Source organism: Bufo gargarizans, chromosome 2 (assembly GCF_014858855.1).
Source record: "Bufo gargarizans isolate SCDJY-AF-19 chromosome 2, ASM1485885v1, whole genome shotgun sequence".
Taxonomy (NCBI): domain Eukaryota; kingdom Metazoa; phylum Chordata; class Amphibia; order Anura; family Bufonidae; genus Bufo; species Bufo gargarizans.
The window spans coordinates 140,458,664-140,483,744 of record NC_058081.1 but is presented as its reverse complement, the minus strand read 5'-3'; the positions used below and the strand labels follow the sequence as shown (position 1 = coordinate 140,483,744).

Genomic DNA, 25,081 nt, shown 5'->3' with positions numbered 1-25,081 from the left:
CGCCAGTTTACATACTAATGACCCATGGCGTAGGGTGACACAAACAACAGGAGACTGATTTGGTGATCAAATCAAAATGATTTAACGCAATTAATACAAAGAAGCCATAATTTCCAGCCACACATTTGTTAAATCAGCTTTTATTTTGACATTCTGTAATAAAAACAAGAAGGTAGAAGCAGTTGTTTTTTCTGGCAGTGCTTTATATTAATATAGTATGTATGAAAAATCAAGCTCTTATTTACAATGTGATTATAAAGTATAAATAAAGGTAGGTTATTTTTTGTTATAGGCTCTCACCTAAAATTACCTATTGTTTTATGTGACCTTTACGAGTGTGGCCTAACAGGATGGAATCTTGGCTGTGGATTTATTGTGCATTTTGCTGTGAATTTCACCCTATGCATTGCAAAAAGGTGAAATCCAGGGTGGAAATCCGCAGCATAATTTTACATACTGAGAAATTAAAATCCACACCACAGGTCAGTTTTATTACAGATTTGTTTGTTTTCACAGTGTTACAGTGTTCCACTTAGCTGGTACTGTGAAACATTGCAGAATCTACCCACGTGGCGAATCAGTGGCGTATCGTTCCCATGTGTACGCATACGCACCCTAAAGGTTACGGTAATTGGGTTTATGGAGTAAACATGGTTATTAGCAGAGGTTGTACCAAGATAGCAAGCAAGGAATGATACTGTACAGCATTTTAGATATTAAAGGAAGTGTGTCATCAGAAAATGACCTACTGTTTACATTTTTAGGTTAAAGCGACCCTCAGGTTAATGAAAAACAATATTCACATTAACTGGGGAATGAACAGAGCACTTACCCGATGCCCTCCTTTTCACCGTTACAGCTGCAGATGTGCCAACTCCTGGGTTCTCCTTCTGCCATCCAAGGTGGAGGCACCGCTTCCTGCTGCTCTTGGTTTGATCAGCACTGCTCATGTGAACAGTGCTGGACAATCCAAGACCAGTGATGGACAAGCAGGAAGTGCCTTGGGCTACCAATATACAAAGTGCAGCATATAGTCCGAGAAGCTGTGTGGCTATCTTGGATGGCGAAGAGCAGCTCGAGAATTAGCACAACTAAAAATATGAAAAGGAGGTCATCATGTGCATTTTCAGTTAACTTCCCAGTTCACGTGAATTTTTTTTCTTGAAGGGTTGCTTTAAGCATATTTTTTTTAAGAATTCTTGGGGCTTTTTGTTTTCATTTTCCATGTCACTATATTAAAAAAAGCTAATAATATGCTGAGACTTCTTGTTCTCTATAGGTAACTTTTCAGTAGCCATGGTATTATCATAACAGGCAGAATTACAATGACAGATATGAGCTTTGTATAGATAACACAGAATACACCATTCATATTATGTGATTTCACAGCTTACCTTCTCCCTCCTGACCTCTGCACAGGTCAGAAAGCCTGCTTAGAAATATCTCCTATAGAGGTCAATGGGGTCCCTCCAGTCTATTGTGTCTATTGCCCATGTGGCTGCTTTCAAGAACAGGAAGTCTTGACATATTTAAAGAGGACCTTTCACCAGAATTAAACTTCTAAAGTAACTATACAGGCATGTAGAGCGGCGCCCAGGGACCCCCCTGCACTTACTGTTATACCTGGGCGCCGCTCCGTTCTCCCATTATTGCCTCCGGTATCTTTACAGTTAGGCTCCACCCAGGGGAACCTGCCGGCACCTCCTTCTCCCATGCTGTAGCGCTGGCCAATCACAGCGCTCAGCTCATAGCCTGAGAGGCTTTTTTCTCTCTCAGGCTATGAGCGGAGGGCTGTGATTGGCCAGCGCTACAGCATGGGAGAATGAGCCGACGGCAGGTTCCCCTGGGTGGAGCCTAACTGTAAAGATACCGGAGGCAATTACGGGAGAACGGAGCGGCGCCCAGGTATAACAGTAAGTGCAGGGAGATCCCTGGGCGCCGCTCTACATGCCTGTATAGTTAGTTTAGAAGTTTAATTCTGGTGAAAGGCACATAGCCTGGTAGGGGTGATACTGCAGTTATACCTTTCTCCTCACTGTCAGCTCCACGGTTGTTGATAAAATCGGACTTTTAATTCTTTGCTGGCAAGCAATATTGAGCACCAGGAGGGGGGCTTTTTAAGTACCCTACCAGGCTATGTACCTGGTTCAATAGGGGTGATCTGGTGACAGAGCCGCTTTAAATTGATAGACATGGAATTTTTTTTTTAATCAACAAAAATTCTTTAAAAAAATGTAATTCAAAAACTTGATTTAAGCAATAGTTCATTAAAAGTATTTCCTCAAATTTTCTCCAATCATGTAATATATATAACAGCAGAAGTACCACATACAAAAGCCTCTGGAACCTAAGGACATAGATATGTAAACGGGAATACATTTGGGTTTCTCAGTCACTTCAGAATGGAAATTCATAGAAACCCTGGATGGGTAATCTAGCAGAAGGAATCTTGTCAGAACAGAAATCACATTTCTATGGTATCATGTTTTCTTTTCTCTGTAGCTTTATACATTATAGAAAACCACATATGGAGGTACATGTGGTTCGTAAACGTTCTCTTCACAATTGTGCAGTGGTGTTTTTCATCTGCTTTTTAAGGTTTTATAGCATTCTCGAACCATTGCTTTACAGCAGCTTTATTCTGATTTACCCAGACAATGTTAGCTTTCGTCTTCTCTATAGCTTGCTCCAAAGTACGAGACGCAGTACCGAAACCAATGTTGTTATCAGTATTGAGCTGTTTAAACCGATTAAGCTGGAGAAAAAATAAGCCGTTGTTATTTGGTCATCTGAAAATAATTTTAGTGCATTAAAAAAGACACAAGTTCATCAAGTTCAAACTTTTGCACTTGTAAACCCAAGGAAGCCAAAAACAAACCTTGAATAGCAGTATAGACTAGATATGAGTGATTCCTAACTAATCGCATTTGTTATTGATTTTACAAAAATTCGTCAAATCAAACTAATCCAAAGTTTTTAAAATTCGCTTCAGACAAATCACATGAAAATGGCACCCAGCACCATTTTACTGTAAAAATTGGTGGGGAAAACCAGATGAGAAAGTGGGGGGATGAGAAAGTGGGGGGATGGCTCGCCCTAATTGGCTGAGAGGCTGAAGGACCAACTGATCAGCCACTAAGGGTGTAGTAGGCAGCCAGGTCCTGATGCTTAGACAGAAGAATTGCCATTCTGTCTTTGCCTTGTGACCTGGCAGTGTTTGACAAAAAGCCATTACAGACAGAAGCCACTAATATGCTGTGACAAGGACACTGTAAGTATAGGGAAAGAATAAGAAGATATAATTGAGTATATTTTAGGGAGGGAATGAGGGGCTGGCCACCCAGTTGTGTGTTTAATACAGCAGCTGACAACTCATTTCATTCTTTTTGCAGGTCCTGATGAAAAGAAGATACCGGCTGCGTGATCAAGTGGATGATTTTGTTTTATTTTTGACCCCTCAGTAGACATTTTATTTAGCATTCTGTTTTAAGAATGCTATTATTTTCTGTTATAACCATGTTATAGCGGAAAATAATAAAGTGAAGTTCAGGTCCCCATTGAATTAAATGGGCTCCGGGTTCGGGGTCAAGTTCGGGTCCCGAACCCGAACTTTCACCTGAAGTTCGGCCGAACCCGGCGAACCCACGGGTTCGCTCAACCCTAGTTGCATATTACTGCAAGACAATAGGTCGTTGCAACAAAAGCAAAACTGCAATAATGTCCTTTTTACACCCCTGTTATTAAACACATTGCTTATTACTGCAAGATAACAGGTATTTACAGTTACAGCAAAACTGCAATAACATATTTATACCCATATTATTAAACGCGTTTCATATTACTGCAAGATAATGGGTAGTTACAACAAAAGCACTACTGCAATAATGCAATTGTTATATCTGTGTTATTGAATGCATTTTATTTTTGCAGCAAAAAACGGTTGTATTACTGCAAGATACTGTGTAGTTCAAATAAATTTTACTGCAAAAATTGCGTTCTTTTCATTTATAGGAAACCCATGAATTTTGATTTATAGGCCTCATAAAAAAAGTCAAGAAAACAGAAGAGTGGAAAACAAATGACCCAGGCCTCATCTGAGAGTTAGAATGTGGGTAGTAGCAGCATCAGGCCAGTAGTAGTAGTAGTAGACCACAATTCTCCCTGGCTTACAATAGGCTCTACATTATTTTTGAGGACAAAGAGGATGAGATTGTGGACTGGAAGGCTCACTCCTCCTCTCAGTCACAGTAGGATGATGTGGAAATCACTTCTGAGTCTGACACCGTGCTTTGGAGCCAGGGTTCAAAACATTCCTCCTGCTCCTCCTCCTTGCAACCTCAAAGAAGTCATTTAGTTGAGTCCTCTCTGTCTTCAATGCACTCTCTTCGTGTGGGCCTTTCTTTTTTCCCAAGAAGAGACAACAAAACCCTATGTGCTATAGAAGATACCCAAGAGAGTCTCCATGGTGATGACTTGTGTAAGAACAGTTAGCGTTTGCACTGTCATAAGGCAGTGGATGCCATGCATAGCTGTGTTGGTGGAAATAGTTGCACTTGTCTCTATGATCGTGGTAGTAGAGGCAGTGGTATCAACAGTGGTACTTGGGGCAAACACAGAGAAAGGAATCGGGAGGGGGGCTAAGGAGCCCATGAATTCATATCACAGTTTGATAAAAGTGGTGTGGAGGGTGAGGTAGATGATGATGACGAAGACTGTGTGATGGGCAGGAAGAAGATGAAAGCATTGCCGTGTGCAATATCTGCAGGATTAAAGCCGTGGGCATTCAAGCACAAATGTATTCAGTACGGCTGTATTGCAGCATATGATGCAACATCACCAGTTGGAAAATTGAAGCTGCTGTCAGCACAACAAGAATGTCCTCTTTCTCCTTTGAGGAATACAGGCTGCAACCATGTGCAGTACCGTGCCCTGGGCATCGTTATGTTACTTCTTCTTAGGCTGAGACTACTCCTACGTTGCTCTGTTGTCAGCCATCGATAATGGAATGCACTGAGCAATCTGCTGGTAGGCAAGCTTAACTCTCACCTGGCCAAGTTGCTGGGTGTGCAGTGTCTATTTTTATAGAACTAATGATGTTAGCTCAAGCCTTACTGGAAGATACCTAGCCACCATTATTTCTCAAAAAAAAAAACATCCCTGCGTTGTACTGTCACTTGACGGAGAATGTGGGACACTCCTTGAAACACTTGGTGTGTGGCAAGATGCACACAACCGTCCACACCTGGAACAGCTGTTACAGGAAGGGACAGTACATGTCTTTCACAACCCACTGGGTTAATGGTTTTTTTGCGGCAGCTCCATGCTTGTGTTGGTCTGGTTCCCACATCAGAGACTTAAGCGCCTTCTCCACTTTTTCCTCCATGGATATCCTCCTTTACCCACCAGAAGCAGGGTAGAGCATCGCTCCCACTTCCCCCTCCCTCTTATCATATGTGTAAAGTGAAGCATTGCCATGCCGCATTAGAGCTGATCGGACTGGGCAAAAGTAGCCACACAGCCAATCAGTTGTTCAAGTGCATCAAGCAGCAAACACCCTGCTGGCTGTCTCCTCACCAACTCTAACAGTACAATGTGGTCAGCCACAATGGCAATAACATCGTGGCTGCCCTGTATTTGGTAACACTCGCTCCCTTCATGGCGTACCTGATAAATTTTGTTGTACAACACTTTTCAATAAAGTATAGTGGCTTGCACAGGGTGCTGGTTATGTCCAGGAGACTGTCCTTGCATTGCAGCCATTCTTTTGTGGCAAAGAACTCCCACCCGGACCTGCAGTGACAGAACAGTCTGCCTTTGCGCCGCTTGATCTACATCATTCCAGCTTGCTGGAATTCCACCCTGTACATGCTAGGGCGTCTGTACGAGCAACATAAAGTGATGAATGCACCAGACCTACTCAGCAAGGAGCATGCATTGTTTCCTCAAAGTAGCCACCAGATTTGTCCGTAGGGACAAATGCGTCATGTATAATGTCATCCCCCTGATATTTATCTTAGAGCAGATGCTCACACAGATGCAACAAGAGAAAGCAGAAGTGCAGCTTCTGCATCTTTCTGGCTGCCCTGTAGCTGTTTGGAACCCACATGGAGAAAGTCTCATGGAGGCATAGGCGTGCGCACGGGGTGTGCCGGGTGTGCCTGGGCACACCCTAATCACACCTCCGTGCTCATCCTCCTACACTGCCGCTTGAGCCCCGGCTGTCCCGCACAGCCACAATGATATCTTCAGACTGCTCCCATGCTCCGTGTCCCAGCGGCTGGCTGCGTAACGTCACTCACTCCGACGCCACGCGCCTGTTCCGCCTGCTTCATTAATAAAGTGGGAGGAGCAGGCGCGTGCGGCGTGACGGAGTGATGTCACGTTACGCTGCCGCCTGCCCAATGATTGTGGATTACTAGCTGGAGTCTCCCAGTAAGTAGTTTATTACAACACTTTGCTTGCATAAGACCCCGGCGGCCTCCACCCCTGGGGGGTCACTGTCAGGGACACTGTTATGGGGGGGGGGGGGAGATCTGTGGATGATGACACATATATAGCACAAGATGCTGCTATATATGTGTCATCCACAGATCCCCCTGGCCCCACATAACAGTGTCATCCACAGACCACAGACCCCCCCCCCCCCCCCGCATCTGTGTCAGATTCCTCATAGATACCCCCATAACAGTGCCTTCCACAAATATCTTCTTAATAGACTGTTAAGGGGATATCTGTGGTCTGTGGATGACACTGTTATGGGGGCATCTGTGTGGAATATGACACTGTTACGGGGGGATTTGTGGATGACACTGTTATGGGGGGATCTGTGGATGATACTGTTATGGGGGGATCTGTGGATGATGCACTGTTGATAAAAGTGCGTCATCCACAGATGCCCCCATGACAGTGCCATCCATCGATATCCTCTTAATAGTGCGTTATCCACAGATGCCCCCATAACAGTGCAATATCCACAGATGCCCCCATAACAGTGCGTCATCCGCAGATGCCGCCATAACAGTGCGTCATCCGCAGATGCCGCCATAACAGTGTGTCATCCGCAGGTCCCCCATAACAGTGTGTCATCCACAGATCCCTCATAACAGTGTGTCATCCACAGGTCCCCCATAACAGTGTGTCAACCACAGATCCCCCATAACAGTGTGTCATCCACAGATCCCCCATAACAGTGCGTCATCCACAGGTCCCCCATAACAGTGTGTCATCCACAGATCTCCCATAACAGTGTGCCTGCGCACTGAGGAGAGACAGAAAGGAGGGGAAAGAATCTGCGGAAGCAAGCAGAGGACGGCACAGCAGACGACTGAACAGCTTCTTTTGTAAGTAAATTGTTTTTTTTTTGTCTTTTATTATATTCTGGCTTTTGTTTAAAGGGACAGTAAAAAAAATGTTTTTTGTTTTGTTTTTAGCTATGTATGATGCTTTTTGATAAATAAATGTATTGGTGCTGTAATGTGGACCCCAGGCCTCTCTGATGTCCTGCAGGCTGGGCTGGCGCTGTGGAAGCATACGGTTGGTCAGGCAGCAGAAAGGCTCTGGGGCTGTCATTGTGTGCTCTGCAACTATTCCCTTTACAGCCACTATAGCAGTCTCTCTCGTACAGTGCAGACTCTGCAGGAGGCATTCCATTTGCTCTCCGTCCTAAGAGAAGTCTATGGGAATCAAAACGGATCCATCTGGTTCCCGTTATGCAAGACGGAAAACAAAGTCCTGTCGACAGGATAACAGCATAACGGGACCCAGACGGATTGTTTATGCTTTCTCATAAACTTCTATTAGGACAGAGCAAAACGGAAAGCCTCTTAAAGGTTTCCGTTTTGCATTCCATCTGGCCATTCCATTATATATTCCGTTTGGAACGGAACCTATAACGGAATGGCATAACGCAGATGTAAACCCACCCTTAGGAATAGATTATTTCTCAATACTCAAGCGTAGCGAGGAAGAAAGGAGAACTCTTGAAAGCTTGTCTTTTAAGTACCAGTAGTAGGTTAGTACAATAAAAATTGACACACTGTTATGGAGGATCTGTGGATATAACATATATATATACACATACATACATACATACGCGCGCGCGCGTCGTGTGTGTTTGTGCTTTAGGGTGCACACCCTAATGTAATAGGCTGCGCACGCCTATGCATGGAGGAGGAAGTGGAGGATGAGGATGAGGAACTACCACTGAAGGAGGAGGAAGAGGATAAGTTGCTTATGCAGGAGGACAAGGCTGATAATGGTCATGATGATGACACTGGCTATGATCACCAATCATCTCAGTGGGGGGCAGAAAGACCTGGGTCCTCAGGCACTTTAGCTAGGATGGTAAGCTGTATGCTTGTTTACTTACAGGTGTATCCTTACCATCAAGCTATCTGACGATTACTGAATAGCTATACTATGCAAAATTGGGGAATGTTTTCCTATTGTGTGAAAATGATGTGGTCTATTTAAAGGTATGAATTAAAAGTTATATTATAAGGGTATTTCTTCAGTCAGTGATAATATTGTAAACCTCTAGGCATTGATAAACAGTGACAGTAATGTTTTCCTATTTACAGTGTATCCTGGTAATCTCCTATCCAGTTCTAACCATAAGCATATTTACTTCTCATGTAAACTAGTCAATGAGCTGCTAAAATATTATTACTTACTTGCTGCAGCTGAAAATTTGTGGAAAATCTTCTAGTTACTCCATTAATCACATTACCAAAGGACATTCCAGCTCCAATCCTAACAAAGAAAACAATAAATGAATAAACAAACAAGTAAATAATGTGTCAATATAAGGGTGCATTCACTCGAACCTTTGTATTTTGTGGTCTGCAAAAAATAAGGATGACGTCTGTGTGACTTCTATGTTTCATCAGTTTTTTTTTACGGATCCATTGTAATAATACCTATCCTTGTCCGCAAAATGGACAAGAATAGGACATGTTTTTTTTTTTTTTTAGCGGGGCTACGGATGCGAACACCACACAGTGTGCTCTCTGCTGTTTTTACAAATCCACTGAAATGACTGGGTCCGCATCAATGCAAAAAATGCGGATCAGATGCAGACCACAAATACAGTCATGTAAATAGGAAGTTATCATTTCATTTTGATTTGCAGACAATTATAACAGTGTTTCCATTAACCAGATGCAAACATTCAGATAGATTCACATAATTATATATTAGTGATGGTTACAAAATAAAGTCCTAAGATGAGGTAGAACAGTCCATTATAGGATTAGCGTTTCTTGTTTGCTTTTTTACTTACTCTTTCACAAGTGTTTCCCAGTTGGCGCTAATAAATTCCCAGCAAAGGTCCTGGCCTACCACATTGTTAGCAACATTGGTAATTGTAGAAAGAGTATCTTGTTTGCGGATTTTGTTGGGATCCAAGGAAAACTCCAGAAGTCTGTGAATTGAAAATATAAAATTATAAGCACACATCAGTTTTTACTATATAGACCATATGTGTGAAATATATTTTTCATTTTTATTATTTATTACCTATTTATATAGCGCCAACATATTCCTCAGCAATATAACAGACATTATTTATTTATTTATTTTATGCACTTATATAGAACTGCTATATTCTGCAGCGCTTTACAGACTTTATCACTTGCTGTCCCCAATAGTGCTCACAATCTAAGGTCCCTATCAGTAGGTCTTTGGCGTGTGGGAGGCAACCGAAGTACTTGGAGGAAACCCACACAAACATGGGGAGAACATACAAACTCCATGTAGATGTTGCCCTGGTTGGACTCGCATCTAGGACCCCAGCTCTGCTGCAAGGCACCAGTGCTAGCTATCTGTCAGATGACTTAAAGGGGTTGTCTGCTTTTCTTATATTGATGACCTATCCTCAGGATAGGTAATCAATATTAGATCAGGGGGGCCCAACTGCTGGCGCCCCCACCGATCAGCTGTTTGAAGAGACCCTAGTGTTGTAGCCTCATGTTCATCAGACACGTGGCCTAAATGCAGCTCGTTCCCATTCAAGGCAATGAGGCTGAGCTGCAGTGCTAAGCACATGGACATTGGACAATGTTGTGCTTGGTAAGCTGCTATGAGGCTGTGGTGCTGCTATGAGGCTGTGGGCGCCTTGGCCTTCTCAAATAGCTGATCAATTGATGGAATATAACTGATCAGATATCGATAACATATCCTGATGATAGGTCATCAATATCAGAATCTCAGAAAACTCCTTTAAACAAAACCATAAAGTAAGATGTTGTGCATTTTGACTCAGGCAGTAGATTTCTGAAGGCCAATTACTCATAGCAAAAAGGCAAACAGAATAAATGAGGTGCCATGAGCTACGGTACTTAGATACTTGTAATTGTTAATCCTTACTATGAACCTCATCTCCTAATACATTACTAACGAATAAGTTGGTCAGAGCCATGACAGCCACTGTAGGGACCTAAAGGTGGCCATACACATGAGATTAAAGTCTTCCGGAATGGCAGATTTCGGTCATTCAGGCCAACTGTCATTTAAAAAACTAGCATGAATGAGCGTTCTCGATCACCAACAGCAGACTGTTGTCTGCTGAAAATGTAAACCGCCATGCTGGAAAACCTTGGCTGTTCATCGGCCGAAACTGCATGTTGATGGCATAACCAGCTGTATTCAGCCAATCATTGCCATTGTGCTCAACCAATAGGGAGTCAGTTCTTTATAAAAACTGGTCAGGCAGTTTAGTCGATGGGATTGTTTGTTAAAAGGGTTATCCAACACTTTGTAACTAATGACCTGTTCTCTGGATAGGTCTTCAGCATCTGATCGGTGGGGATCCGACACCCGGGGAAAGCCGCTGATCAGTTGTTTGAATGGAGCTGAGCTGCGCCTAGGCCACATAATCAATGGTTGTGACGTCACTCGTCTAAGGTAACCAGTGAGAAGGCCGTGTCACTCCCAGGAGGGCCGCTGCCTTCTCAAACAGCTGAACAACAGGAGTCGGACCCCCCACCAATCAGATGCTGATGAACTATCCAGAGGATAGTTCATCAGCTACAAAGAGTCAGATAACCCATTTAAGCAGAATGTCAGCTTTAAAAAACAAAAAATTAAACTTGTTAAAAATGCATTCGATTTTACAAACTCAGTTTACCTATTCAGGATCCAGGGTTCCTTACTACACGCCAGCGCTGCCCGGAGCTTGTCAGCTTCTTGCGCATTAGTGGTCTTCGTGAACTGTTCCCATAAGAAATTCCACTCTTCTTCTCCCCCTTGAGCTATGGCATTGCAGTAGATGGTGGACCTCAGATTTGGATGAATCCTATTCACATAGACACACAAAATAACATCAATGAACATGGTATCAGTTTCATAAGAGAGTCTACCATACCACTAATGGCATTGGGCTAGTACAATAATATAAGCAATAATAAAAGCTGTACTGCTGGTGCACGAAACAAAAACCAAATGACCAAGCCCCTTATACCAATTCTGCATTCCAACCACAGCACAATCTGTGGTCAGCGGTATTCCTGTTATTTCAAGTTATCCCCCAACCGAGTATAGCACTCGACTATTTCTAGCAGGTCACATAGAGATGAATGAAGTTGCAGTGTGCATGAGCGGCCTGCTGCTTCATTCATTTTAGGGGGCTGTGGGGCATGGGGCCTCCATTTTGATTGGTGGGACGCCTATGATCTATCCTGTCGATGTATGATAATCTGAAATAGCTGGATACCCCTTTGAATTTTATCAGCATTTTAAGGGTATTCAATCGGCATTCCCAGAAAATGTCTCATTCTATTACAAATATGCATAACACTATACATAAAAATATTAGGGGAGATTTATCAAAACTGGTGCAAAAGGAAACTGGATTTTTCAGAGCGCCTTTGGAAAATGAAAAGTGGAATCTGGTTGCTATGGGCAACTAAGCCAGTTCTACTTTACACCAGTTTGATAAATCTCCCCTAATGACTATAACATAAGTGCACTATGTGGAGTATGCAATGTTTCAACCTATAGTATATTAATCTGCAGTTTCTGAACACATACCCATTGACATTTGAAGTTCTCCACTCGTTAAAGAGTCTGGTGGCCAGTTCTCCACATTCTGGGATTCCATAGCTACAAGCCATGCTGACTGCATTAATTTCATTGTATCTGTTGGCAATAAATAAATAAATAAACAAACAAAACAAACAAACAAACATAGGCACCTATACATTTAAAGGGAATCTGTCACCTAGTTTTACCCTATAGAGCTGCGGACATGCACGGATAGATCTTCGCTAGCATGTCCGCAATATATTGCGGACATGCTAGCGGAGATCTATCCGTGCATGTCTGCAGCTCTATAGGGTAAAACTAGGTGACAGATTCCCTTTAAAGCAGTGCAATACCAAATATCCAAGATGTTACTGGTCAGTTTTTAAAATCTAAGGTTTCTGTCAATATGATATTTCTCTTTATTAATATCATGTTAAATAATGCCCCAAAATGTATTCAATTAGGGGAAGCAGGGCAGTAATAATAAACGCCAGAGCCGGAATGGGAGCTGAACTGCAGTATAACAGCAAAGCAACAACACAGTGTATAGAGCCTTCTGCTTGCGGCTCCATCTAATGTTTAGTTTCTGACTCTGAAAACAGCTGATCATTGGGGGTACTGGGTGTCAGACCCCATTAATCTGATTTTGATGACCTGTCAAAGGACAGCCATGGCATCACATACTGGTTCTGCAGTAGCCCCTGCAGTGATTGCCTGGACCATAAGAAGTCATCTATGTGAAGGAGGACTGCATTCATGCACTCCACTAGCTTGTTTGCCACTGAACTCTCATCATCGCCAAGAGCGCCTGCACTGGAGCAGTGGCAGAGCCCATCAGAGACATGAATGACAAATAATAGTGTTCAGTGATGAAAGCCGGTTCTGCCTTGGTACTGATGATGGCTGCATCAGAGATCACAGGAGGGCTGGGGAGCGCTTACTGCCATGTATAGTGCTGAGACACACAGGACTAACACCAGGTGCCATGGTGTTGGGTATGATTATCTACCATGTCCATTCCAATCTGGTAGTTATGGATTGAACATTAAGCAGCCTTTGATATGTTCAGGATATAGTGGAACCAGCCTACTGCCTTTTTGTGAATACATGCCGTTCCAACAAGATAATGCTTTTCACACACTGCCCACGCTACACAATGTGCTTGTCAGGGAATCCATCAGCTCCTTGGGCCATCCCAATCAACAGATCTTGCCCCCATCAAGAATGTCTGGGACTGGATAGGGTGATGAATCCTCCATGCATAGCAGCCAACAACCGCCTTGGCCGAACTACAGGTCCAAGTTGAGCTTGGAATGACATACCACAGGAGGATATTCAGCATCGCTATGACTGTTACCATATCATGGGGATAGGTCATTAATATCCCCAGACTATAAAACCCCTTTAAGGATCAACAAGCTAAAAATGGTTCAATGGAAAACATTTCTTCAATGTTTCTTGCTCACTTCTAAAAGGAATACACAAATGATAAATGCATGATAAAGGAATACATGAATTATATTTTCTTGTTTGATACCATTTAAAAAAAAAAAAAACATTTACTGCCGCTATTTTTTTTTTTACTTTTATTACATTACTTATTTTATGACTTAAAACTGAAATTACCTCTGGGGTCACATCTGCACTATTATCTACTGTTCCACATGGCAGATGCTGGCAGTACCCAATGGACCTCATGGATTATAATGGGGTCCATCGGGTTTCCATCATGGGTTTCATTATTTTACCAGAAAGAAAACGCAGCATGCTCTCCTATTTTTTCCCCGCTTTTTTAATGTAATCTGTGAAGGAGGAGCCTCCAATGCAGATGTGAACACGGCGTTATGGCGAATGTATTGGAATTATAAAAACTTTTGCACTTTAAAAATGTCTATTATTAGTTTGAACTGTCCCCCCATGAAAGTTTTTTCCCTATTTTTAGGAATCAATTGTTAGAATTATAGGTCCACAATCAGGTTTCATAGCGATTGTACTTACTGTTCTGTTAAAGTGGCAGGTCTGTCAGTCCAGTTATTTGTTAGGTTTTTAAAATGAGTAAATAGTGGAGTAACCTGCTGCTTCATGTAAGTCTGTTGGAGAAAGTTTGCATAATGAACAATGACCTTGATACAATATAATATCATTGTATGGTGCAATTAACAATATTAAACTGTAGTTTAACCCCTCGGTAATGCAGTGATTTTCATTTTTTAACTCCCCCCCCTTACAAAACTTCTCTTTATTTTTCAATGTAGCTGTATTACGGCTTTTTTTTTCGGCAGGGTGAGTAGAATTGTTATGGGAACATATTGGAATACATATGATATATTTGAAAACTTTGAAGGGAATTAAAAAAAAAAGTCAATGATTTTACAATTTTGGGGGGTTTGTTTTTTGGGTTTCATTTTTACCCCATTTACATTGCAGTATAAACTTTCTTTGCCATCTGTAACTCTTTGCCAGCACTTGTACTGCTCATGCGTAACAGTGTAGCATGCACGCAGTAATTGTAGGGAAATGCTGAGCTCCAGTGCTAATTCAGATTAGCCAACTTTGATGCCTCCGACAGATATTATTGTATGAATTATAGCACCACAGGTATAACACATTATCCAAGTATTTAAGGGCAGCACTAACATATCTGTGATACCCTTGAAGAAGCCATTTTGTTTGGTGATACATTTGGGGATTTCCTTTTTGTGTGGGGATTTTGCTCAGTCCCCTTCCAGGAACCCCTCGGCTCTTACTGTAGTTTTCAAAGTCCAGATTGGTATCCGGCTCTAAGGACCTTCTGAGACTTGGTAGGACTAGAGTCCAGGGACAGCAGGACTGTGCTAGCTGAATCCAGGCCACTGGGAGGGGACTGCCCTGTTGCTTTTGGCTCAGAGAAGCCTATCAAATATTACACACTGTAACTGTTCTGTGTGATCTTGGACTAAAATAGATTTTTGTTCTGTAATGAATTGAACATGAATTACATTTCACTGTATTAACAAGAAAGATACAAAATTCTGCTGATTTACCTTCATTGGTCCGTACACATCTGAGCGATCGAACATCTGCGTAAAGTAACCGAGACTGCTGACAGCTGCCTGCCATGGCATGTACTCCACATCCTTGGACAGAAATTGTGTTGTTTCAAGCGCTCTTGTAGTACTTATTATCTGAGCTCTGAAAGCCAATGAAAACTAAATCAAAATCCCTACTTGCACTGTTGTAGATGTATATTCGATGCAGTGCAGTCAGAAATCTTGTATGTAACCTGTATATTTCGGGTCTTTTCTGTTCTTCTGGTTTTTGTAAATGTACATTTCTCCCTCCGTGTTTTATGCTGAGTGGGTAGGCTCTTCATGATGCCCTTTCACAGCCATGATGTGTACTCTGAGCTTCCCCTACCGTGTCACAGCATCACAGGGTGACTATAACATGATCCTTCCCTCTCCCTCCTCTATCACACAGGAATCTCACACTGACACTGGGGATGAGATACTGCTAGGTTCCTATCCACCTCTCTCCTCTCTGTTTAGCATTTATAATTTTGTGCACATACAGATTTTTGGTAAAAAAGTTGTTTTTGGAGAATTTACAGAGAGCCTGCAAGCTGAGAAAAGAAACTATATGCCGATGAAGGAGAAGGAAAATGCCACCTTTTGGTAATAAGATCTATTACAACATTTAATGTATTCCCATAGACTACTAATGTATAAAATATATGACAATAAGTACACTTTACCACCAAGGAAATTATAATGCTAAGTATAAAGGGGTTTTCTGAGCTCTTGATACTGATCACTATATTAATATCAGAACGGGGGTCTGACACTGGTGAGTGCGGTGGTCTCCTCGCAGCGTACCAAGCACAGCACCATCCATAGCAGCTGTGCTTGGTATTGCAGCTCAGCCACATTCACTTGATCAGGAGTGAGCTGTGCCTAGGCCATGCCATCAATGCATGTGACGTCATTGTCCCAGGAAGAGGCTACGGAGCTCACCAATGCTGATCTGCTGGAGGTCAGACCCTGATCTCACATTGACTGAGGATAGTCCATCAATATCAAAATCTCAGTAAACCCCTTCATAGCTACAGTTACCCCAAAATAGACTTAATGAGACTCACTTGTAAGAAATCACTACATTCTTTGTGTTATAGGGTTAAATAAACATACTGTAATATAAATGTTCCCAAATTGATTTCCAATTATAGTTTTTTTTTTCTTGGCAATAGCTGCTAACTGAGTAAGGGACTACATACTTAACTCTGTATCTGGTATCATATGACATGTCTGTTTTAATAACTACTTCCATTCCGCATGCCATAACAATCCAGGATCATACATTCTTATGACTCTATGTTGTGCCCCTCCCCTGTTTTTAAAGTTTACCAACTGGGTGTTACCAGTTAGAGGTGTGCCCCTGCACAGTCTGACACTGACAGCACTAATTGGACAGTGCTAGACTGTGCAGAGACATAACCCCCCATTTGGTAACACCCAGTTGACAATAAGTAATAAGAAAATATGTTCCAGAATGGCCTTTTAATGTGGAATACAAGTATTTTGTAAAACACACACATCAGGAATTGTGACAGGTTTTCTTTAGTGTAAGTGCACTGCAGCTGAAACAAATGGGAAAGATTAAGGAGAGAACCAAGTCAGAGTAGAGGAAACAGCTGTAAGACAGGAAAGGAAAAGGGACAGATGTCTGAGAAGGAATTTAGCAGGTCAGGGATTGAACAAAGTCAGGGGATACTTAGTATTACACGCAGGTAAATGTGTAATACCCTAAATGGATGGACCAGATCCACCAGAGCAAGTGCAAAAGCGAGAAGTCTTAAGAGGGGTACATAGAAAAGATTTATTAAAGGGGATGTATCATCTTAACCCCTTTAAAAAATCAATTTCTGTGTTTAGGAATTCTAAAATGTTACCAATAACATAAATTTAAATATGGCATATAAGTGCACTAATGGCCAATGTCATAAAACATTTATGCTCACCTGGCTAAATTAAATGCATCATCAATGATCTGAGCTCGGTTAATAACAGGAATGCGCTGTTAAAAAAAAAAGAGAAGAAAAAAACCAAGAATTAAGTGCCATTTCTTGTTTCTATAATTGTAAACAATCAGCAATATATTATAAGCCGTGACACTAAGTCATAACTGATATGAACAATACTGCAAGGTGTGATACCATGTGCCAGTTAGAGCTCATGCAGACGAATATAAGGGCTCCATGCCAGTGCGGTTTGCAAATAGCGGTCCACAATGCATGGGCATTGGCTGTGTGCAGACCCATTGACGTGAATAGGTCCTCGATCTACTGCAAAAGATAGAACATTACTTATCTTTTGACCTGAAAGCCCACAGAAGCGCTTCATAGTTCTTCCGATCCATGCCTCCGTTCCGCAAAAGATAGGACATGTCCTATCTTTTGCTGTATCTTGCCGTATATTGCGTTGAATGGGTTCGCATCCACAACACGGAATGCACATGGCCGATACCCATATAGTGTGCACCCACGTTTATGGTTTGCAATACAGGCACAAAGCCCTTACGTTCGTCTGCATAAGCACTTATGCAGCGCAATATTTTGTGCACAGTACACTGTGCAGACCCTAGTGACTAATTTCAACAAATGGTAATACTAACCCTAATACCAGGTGCCAATACCAGTGGGCAAGGATCTTCCAAAAGAATCATATCAGATTTATCATTATATTTGTCATTATAGGGGTTCTCCGGGAATTAAGAAAATGAAAATATGTAAATATTACTTTATTATAAATATATTCCCAAATAACTTTCAATAGTTAGGGCTCGTTCACAGGAACGTGTGCTGCCCGTTGCCGTATTGCAGACCGCATTTGCGGATCCGCAATACATGGGTACCGTTCCGTGTGTATTCCGCATGGATGCGGACCCACTCATTTCAATGGGTCCGCAAATCTGGAGATGCGGAACGGAAGCACGGAAGAGAACACTACAGAAGCACTACGGAGTGCTTTCTGGGGTTCCGTTCCATGCCTCCGCACCGCAAAAAGATAGAACATGCTCTATCTTTTTGCGGAATGGAGGGATCGCAGACCCATTCAGGTGAATGGGTCCACGATCCCCATGCGGCTGGGTCGCGGTCAGTGCCTGTGCATTGCGGACCACAATTTTCGGTCCAAAGCACGGGCTTCACACGATCGTGTGAATGAGACCTTATAATGGCTCGTTTTGTCTAGGGAGCAATGATTAGGAGAAACAAAATGGCCGCCGTCCTGTTAGTACACAAAAAACCTGTCCTAATCACACAGCAGGACAAGTTACTTCACAACACTGAGAGAAAGAGCTGCCTCATCCTACTCTCTGCTCTACTGGTCAGCGATTATGATCCTGACTACAGTTTAATATGATATTGTCACGGATGAGGTAAAGAAGTAAACACCACACCGACAACCAGGGGGAAAGGGAAAAGCCACTAGGCCTCAACGCTAGGGAAGGGAAAGGGTAACCACCTAAATAACCCTACTCCTGGCAGTGACTCCTAACCGTATGGGCACCCCTTGAAGGTAGAAATGCCCATACACAGGAACCTGGAAGCCCTGGAGACTCTGAGGAGTCCTAAAGATATTGGCAGGGCTGAGACAACCCGTTCCTTCCAAGATGAAGGAACAAGCATCTCCCTGAGGCCTAGTAACTATAACCAAGGGGAAAGGGAGACACTTAGCTTCTGTTGTAGAAGGATAAGCAGGAACTCAGGGAGAACCACACTCCAGCTCTTTCCAAAACTAAATGAAGCAATCTACCGCATATTCAGAAGGGTAGGGTCAAACTATAAAGGGTAGAAGTGATGACAACTGAGCAACAGCTGAGACAAGGGAAGTAGTCATTAACCCTATCAACACTGAATCTAGAGACATCAAGGAGGCTGTTAGATTCCTCCACGCTCAGCCAGTCTCCTTGATCTCCTGACATCAGTCACCTGAGGGACCGTGACAGATATTTAACTGAATATTTGTTGGAATTAAGTTTATCAGGAGACATGAAGTATAGAGAGGACAGACTGCGGTAATGGAGACAGCACACAAGTGCTGCTGCTTATTAGCCACATCTGCTCGTGAACTCCGTTCCTACAGAGATTCAGCCAAAAATCTTATCATCTGTATTCGGGATCATAATCCCTGACAAGTAGAGAGGATGAGGCAGCTCTTTATCTCAGTGTGGTGAAGTAACTTGTCCTCCTGTGTGATTAGGACAGGTTTTGTGTGTACTAATAGGACAGCGGCCATTTGTTTCTCCTAATGATTGCTCCCCAGACAAAACAAGCCATTATAAATAATGTAAGGTATTTGGAAATATATTTATAATAAAGTAATATTTAAGTATTTTTATTTTCCTCATTCCTAAGAACCCCTTTAATTGGTTGTTCAAATTAAAGGTCTTTATACACGTTAAGCTATTGTGAGCAAAACTCGTCATTTTCAGAGGGGCTGGTCACCAATGTACTGTGTATGGAGAGCTCCCAGACCTTCACCGACACATGATGCCAGGGAGTATGGGCACCTTAAGTGTGTATTTACAATTAGAAGTATATGGCTGTAATTTGTTTGTTTTTTCCCCCTGTGTTTTAATGAACTGATGCAGAGCATCTAGGTTGTTGCTGTAATTATGGAAACCTCTCCAAACAAATGTAATAAAAACTGCTAAAAATACAAACTAAAGATGAAATCCAAACTAATGCTTGAAATTGGCAATGTAGGCCAATATGTATCTCCACATATATGTGTCTGCCTCTGATGTGTCTGCCTCTTGATTGTTGTGCACCAAAATAAAAAATGTCATCATCAATTCCCCACCCTAAAGTCTATGTTCACATCTCCGATTTGTAAATCCAGTAGTCTTATCTGGCAGAGGAACAGACTATCAAAGTTACCATATCCTGCATAGCCAGACACCGCTGAGCGCTGCCAAATCCCCATTCACCAAAACTCAGGTACTCTGTTCCTCTGCCAGAATAGACAACCAACCAGATTTACAAAACAGAGATGTGAACAAAGCCTAAGGCCTCTTGCACACGGCCGTTGTTCGGGCGTTGCGTGCATTTGAGACCGCAATTTGCAGTCCCCAATGCACGGGCAACATCCGCGTAGCTGCCGCAACGGATCCAGACCTATTCAACTTGAATAGATCCCTGATCCGTCCGCACCATAAAAAAATATAGAACAAGTGCAGAGACACGGACAGAAACACCATGGAAGCACTCCATAGTGCTTCTGTGGGTTTCCGTGCCTCCGTTCTGCACCGCAGCTCCGGATTGTGGACCCAATCAAGTGAACGACTATGTGCATAAGGCCTAACAGTGCTGGTTTGCTATTTACCCTTTAGCCAAATTTAATTATCTTATGTGTGTCATCCTCCTGCACATCCAATACTCACTGTAAGGTCAGTGTCCAGCTGCTGAACCAATTTGTTCCAGTTTCCATCATCATAGTTAACCCTGTAGTATCCAGTCACATCAATGTTTGCAAGCAACCAGTTGTCTCCCGATAACTGAAGTGAATTATTTGTCTCTGAAATGCAAGAAGCAATTGACAAAACCATCGTGCAACATACTGCTAAACTCCCATTCATGAAAGATTTTAAATCCAAGAATGGCCACAATTCCCCGCAGAAGCATCCATCTTTTCATACGTTTGCATAATCCTCACTACTTTTCAGACCTATTTCACGATACAGTTGTGAGACATGTACATGTGTGTATCATGCTTCGTGCAGCTGGTATATAGTAAGTGGTTAGGTGGGATCTCTTTGTGTCCTGTAAGATCAGCAAAGCATTTCCGAAAGCTTACTGGCACTAAATATGCAGCCATAATACTGCATGGGTCCCATGTTTTGTCAGCCAAGCATTTATAGTTAGAAGTCCACATAGTATGAACAACTTGCAAATCTCCACTGGCTTTACATGCAATATCCATACTAGTCCATAAAACTGTGAGAAGAGTTTTTGTACATATGCCAATAGATACACAGCTGACTACAGAAAATAAGAATTTTATTTAGGATCATCTTCGGGGACTGACTTGCCATAGACCCTACAGGGAAATATCCTGGTGGGCCAATGCCCACGGGACTGCACAAGGCCTCCTAACAGCTGCCAATCGAGTGCATAGCGATCCAATGCTCTCAGTATTAAACTTCAACTGTATTTCCATCCTCAGGACAGTGATACAGTTGAATGCAGTATTTTGTGCTGCACTATAGAATTGCTGGTCTGCCTACTAATGTTGGCCTTGCCTTCTGTTAGTTTGGTCCCACCTACAAGATTAAGGCCACTTTAAGGTTTCTTTTTAGTTTAGGGCAACTTTATGGTTCCAGTCTGCCCGGGAATAAATCACTGCTGTTTCCTAAATAAGTATTATGCTTAATTCAAGTGTAACATATACAGTAGATATAAAAAGTCTACACACCCCTGTTAAAATGTCAGGTGCCTGTGATGTAAAAAAAAGTGGACAAAGATAAATCATTTTAGAACTTTTTCCACCTTTAATGTGACCTATAAACTGTACAACTCAATTGAAAAACAAACTGAAATCTTTTAGGTGGAGGGAAGAAAAAATATACAAATAAAATAATATGGTTGCATAAGTGTGCACACCCTTAAACTAATACTTTGTTGAAAGCACCTTTCGATTTTATTACAGCACTCAGTCTTTTGGGGTATGAGTCTATCAGCATGGCACATTCTGACTTGGCAAGATTTTCCCACTCTTCTTTGGAAAAACACTCTAAATCTGTCAGATTGCGAGGGCATCTCCTGTGCACGGCCCTCTTCAGATCACCCCACAGATTTTCAATCAGATTCAGGTCTGGGCTCTGACTGGGCCATTCCAAAACTTTAATCTTCTTCTGGTGAAGCCATTTCTTGGTTGATTTGGATGTATGCTTTGGTTCGTTGTCATGCTAAAATATGAAGTCCCTATTTATGTTCAGCTTTCTAGCAGAAGCCTGAAGGTTTTGCGCCAATATTGACTGGTATTTGGAACTGTTCATAATTCCCTCTAGCTTAACTAAGGCCCCAGTTCCAGCTGAAGAAAAACAGCCCCAAAGCATGATGCTGCCACCACCATGCTTCACTGTGTGTATGGTGTTATTTTGGTGATGTGCAGTGTTGTTTTTGCACCAAACATATCTTTTGGAATTATGGCCAAAAAGTTGAACCTTGGTTTCATCAGACCATAACACCTTTCCCACATGCTTTTAGGAGACTTCAAATAATGTTTTTGCAAAATGTAGCCTGGCTTGGATGTTTTTCTTCGTAAGAAAAGGCTTTCGTCTTGCCACTCTACCCCATAGCCCAGACATATGAAGAATACAGGGAATTGTTGTCACATGTACCACAGAGCCAGTACTTGCCAGATATTCCTGCAGCTCCTTTAATGTTGCTGTAGGCCTCTTGGTAGCCTCCCAGACCAGTTTTCTTCTCATCTTTTCATCAATTTTGTAGGGACGTCGAGTTCTTGGTAATGTCTATGTTGTGCCATATTTTCTTCACTTAATGATGGCTGTCTTCACTGTGTTCCATGGTATATCTAATGCCTTGGAAATTCTTTTGTACCCTCCTCCTGACTGATACCTTTTAACAATGAGATCACTCTGATGCTTTGGAAGCTCTCTGTGGACCATGACTCCTATTTAACATGATTTTGAATGTGATTGTTTAATTCTGAACACAGCTACATCCCCAGTTATAAGACCACATTATTTTAGTATTTTTTTGTTTTCTTCCCTCCACCTAAAATATTTCAGTTTGTTTTTCAATTGAGTGGTACAGTTTATAGGTCACATTAAAGGTGGAAAAAGTTCTGAAATGATTTATCTTTATCTCATTTTTTTACATCACAGAAACCTGACATTTAACAGGGGTGTGTAGACTTGTTATATCCACTGTAGCTTAGGCCAGTTTCACACTGGCGTTTATATATTCCAATAAGAGAAAAGAAAAAAGAGGTTGAGTAGTTCTACCAGGACTGGAGGTTCTGGGAACGAGGCGCCAGAGGGATGGAGGATATGTAGGTATAAATGAAAAGAGAAATATAAAATAAAATAAAGTAGCACCACAAAACTACGTGCCTATTCAATGACTATTTGGGGAAGGCTGCGCAAGTGTTGTAGGGAAGTGAAAAATACTTTCATTCCCTATAGACAAATACCAGTGACAGGTGAACCTTGTCTGGAGGCTCAAAAAAATATATATATCCAGGGAATATACCAGATGGATCCCACCAGACGTGATTCAAGAAAACAGAAAACACTACAAAAGGCGCCACTCCCAAGGATGTAAAAAGGATAAGTGAACCGAATGATGATATTAGAATAATAAAAACTATAAGATAATATATAATAATTAAATAAAAATTATAAGGTAATCTCCTAAGAGGAGATTCCTATGGATGAGAGTGGTAGTACTCACTTCACAGGGGGGGTAGTCACCCCCCCTGTGAAGTGAGTACTACCACTCTCATCCATAGGAATCTCCTCTTAGGAGATTACCTTATAATTTTTATTTAATTATTATATATTATCTTATAGTTTTTATTATTCTAATATCATCATTCGTTTCACTTATCCTTTTTACATCCTTGGGAGTGGCGCCTTTTGTAGTGTTTTCTGTTTTCTTGAATCACGTCTGGTGGGATCCATCTGGTATATTCCCTGGATATATATATTTTTTTGAGCCTCCAGACAAGGTTCACCTGTCACTGGTTTATATATTCCGGCAGGCTGTTCCAGCAGGGGTACTGCCATTTGCACACGTGTTCTGCCGGAAGTCTGGCCAGCCCAATTCACTATAATGGGGACCGGCCGGGGACCTGGCCGCAGCACAGCAAACATGCCGAGAGGAGGCTGGTACAAAATGTATTTGCCTAGAATATCAAATTTACTAAATAAGCATAACATTAGCACTAAAATACTTTTTTGTATTTGGTTTGCTGTTGCATTGTATTTTTGTTTTTTTGTTTTCAGCCATAGCAACGTGCATCTGCGCATTGGGATGTGCTGACTGACCCCTTTTTTTCTTTGCAGGCGGTTCCCCTGCCAGAACAGCCTGCTAAAAAAGATAAATCTCAGTGTGAAACTGACCTTAAAAATTTATCATCTTAACATGAAACACTTTTTGTTCATACCTCTTTCTTTTGTTAGCCAGATATTTCCATTTCCAGAATTTTTGGTGATGTATGAAATAGGAACATACCATATATAGCTGAAATAGATTTAAAATAAAGTTAGATGATTAATACTTTATCTGTTGTTGTAATATGGTAAAAAAAGATGCACATATTATTACAAGCAAAATTTAAGAGAAATTCAAATTTTTTAAAAACTGGCTATGTAATTCCTTCCTGTCCAATAAACAACACTCATACAGAAATAATTTTGTGTTTATCACTTAAAGGGAACCTGTCGCCAACCAAAACCATCCCAAGCCACCAGCAGTACCTGCGTGTAGCCCGCAGTGTGTTTCTGATGATGCCTTTCTTCCTGAAGACAGATTCAGCAAAGGTACTGAAAACGTTTTATCCCCTGCCAGGCGCGCTTCTCCACACATGCTTGAAGTCATGGAGGCAGCGGCCTCCTTGCTTCAAGTCACGGTAACCGCGCCCCCTTCCCTGCCTCTTCGCTGTGACTGATAGCCGGCAGTTCGGCTGGCTTTGCCGAACTCTCTGCATAACCGCTGTCAGTCACAGCGAAGGGGCAGGGAAGGGGACGCGGTTACCGTGACTTGAAGCATGGAGACCACTGCCCCCTTGACTTCAAGCATGTGTGGAGAAGCGCGCCGGCAGGGGATAAACCAACGTTTTCAGTACTTTTGCTGAATCTGCCTTCAGGAAGAAAGGCATCATCAGAAACACACTGCGGGCTACACGCAGGTACTGCTGGTGGCTTGGGATGGTTTTGGGTGGTGACAGGTTCCCTTTAAAGAGATTAAATGACCCTCCACCCATTAGTACCTGTTAAGGAAAGTATGCTTACCTGTTCCCCTAAGCTGGTTCTGGCTGTGTGGGTGTACCACTGT

At 42.1% G+C, this 25,081-nt stretch overlaps 1 protein-coding gene across 1 annotated transcript in view; it reads right to left on the bottom strand.

Annotated features, from left to right (window-relative positions):
* Nucleotides 1-2,410: 2,410 nt before the first annotated feature.
* Nucleotides 2,411-25,081, bottom strand: part of LOC122927567 (aminopeptidase N-like) — a 61,616-nt gene continuing 38,945 nt past the window's right edge. The window contains exons 11-20 of the mRNA XM_044279511.1: nucleotides 24,192-24,268; nucleotides 20,443-20,576; nucleotides 17,018-17,073; nucleotides 15,045-15,192; nucleotides 14,020-14,111; nucleotides 12,028-12,135; nucleotides 11,126-11,293; nucleotides 9,281-9,421; nucleotides 8,673-8,751; nucleotides 2,411-2,755 (exon numbers count right to left, since the gene is read on the bottom strand). Of these exons, the coding sequence (XP_044135446.1) occupies nucleotides 2,594-2,755; nucleotides 8,673-8,751; nucleotides 9,281-9,421; nucleotides 11,126-11,293; nucleotides 12,028-12,135; nucleotides 14,020-14,111; nucleotides 15,045-15,192; nucleotides 17,018-17,073; nucleotides 20,443-20,576; nucleotides 24,192-24,268 (1,165 nt within the window). The 3' untranslated portion in view covers nucleotides 2,411-2,593. The remainder of the gene's footprint in view (nucleotides 2,756-8,672; nucleotides 8,752-9,280; nucleotides 9,422-11,125; nucleotides 11,294-12,027; nucleotides 12,136-14,019; nucleotides 14,112-15,044; nucleotides 15,193-17,017; nucleotides 17,074-20,442; nucleotides 20,577-24,191; nucleotides 24,269-25,081) is intronic.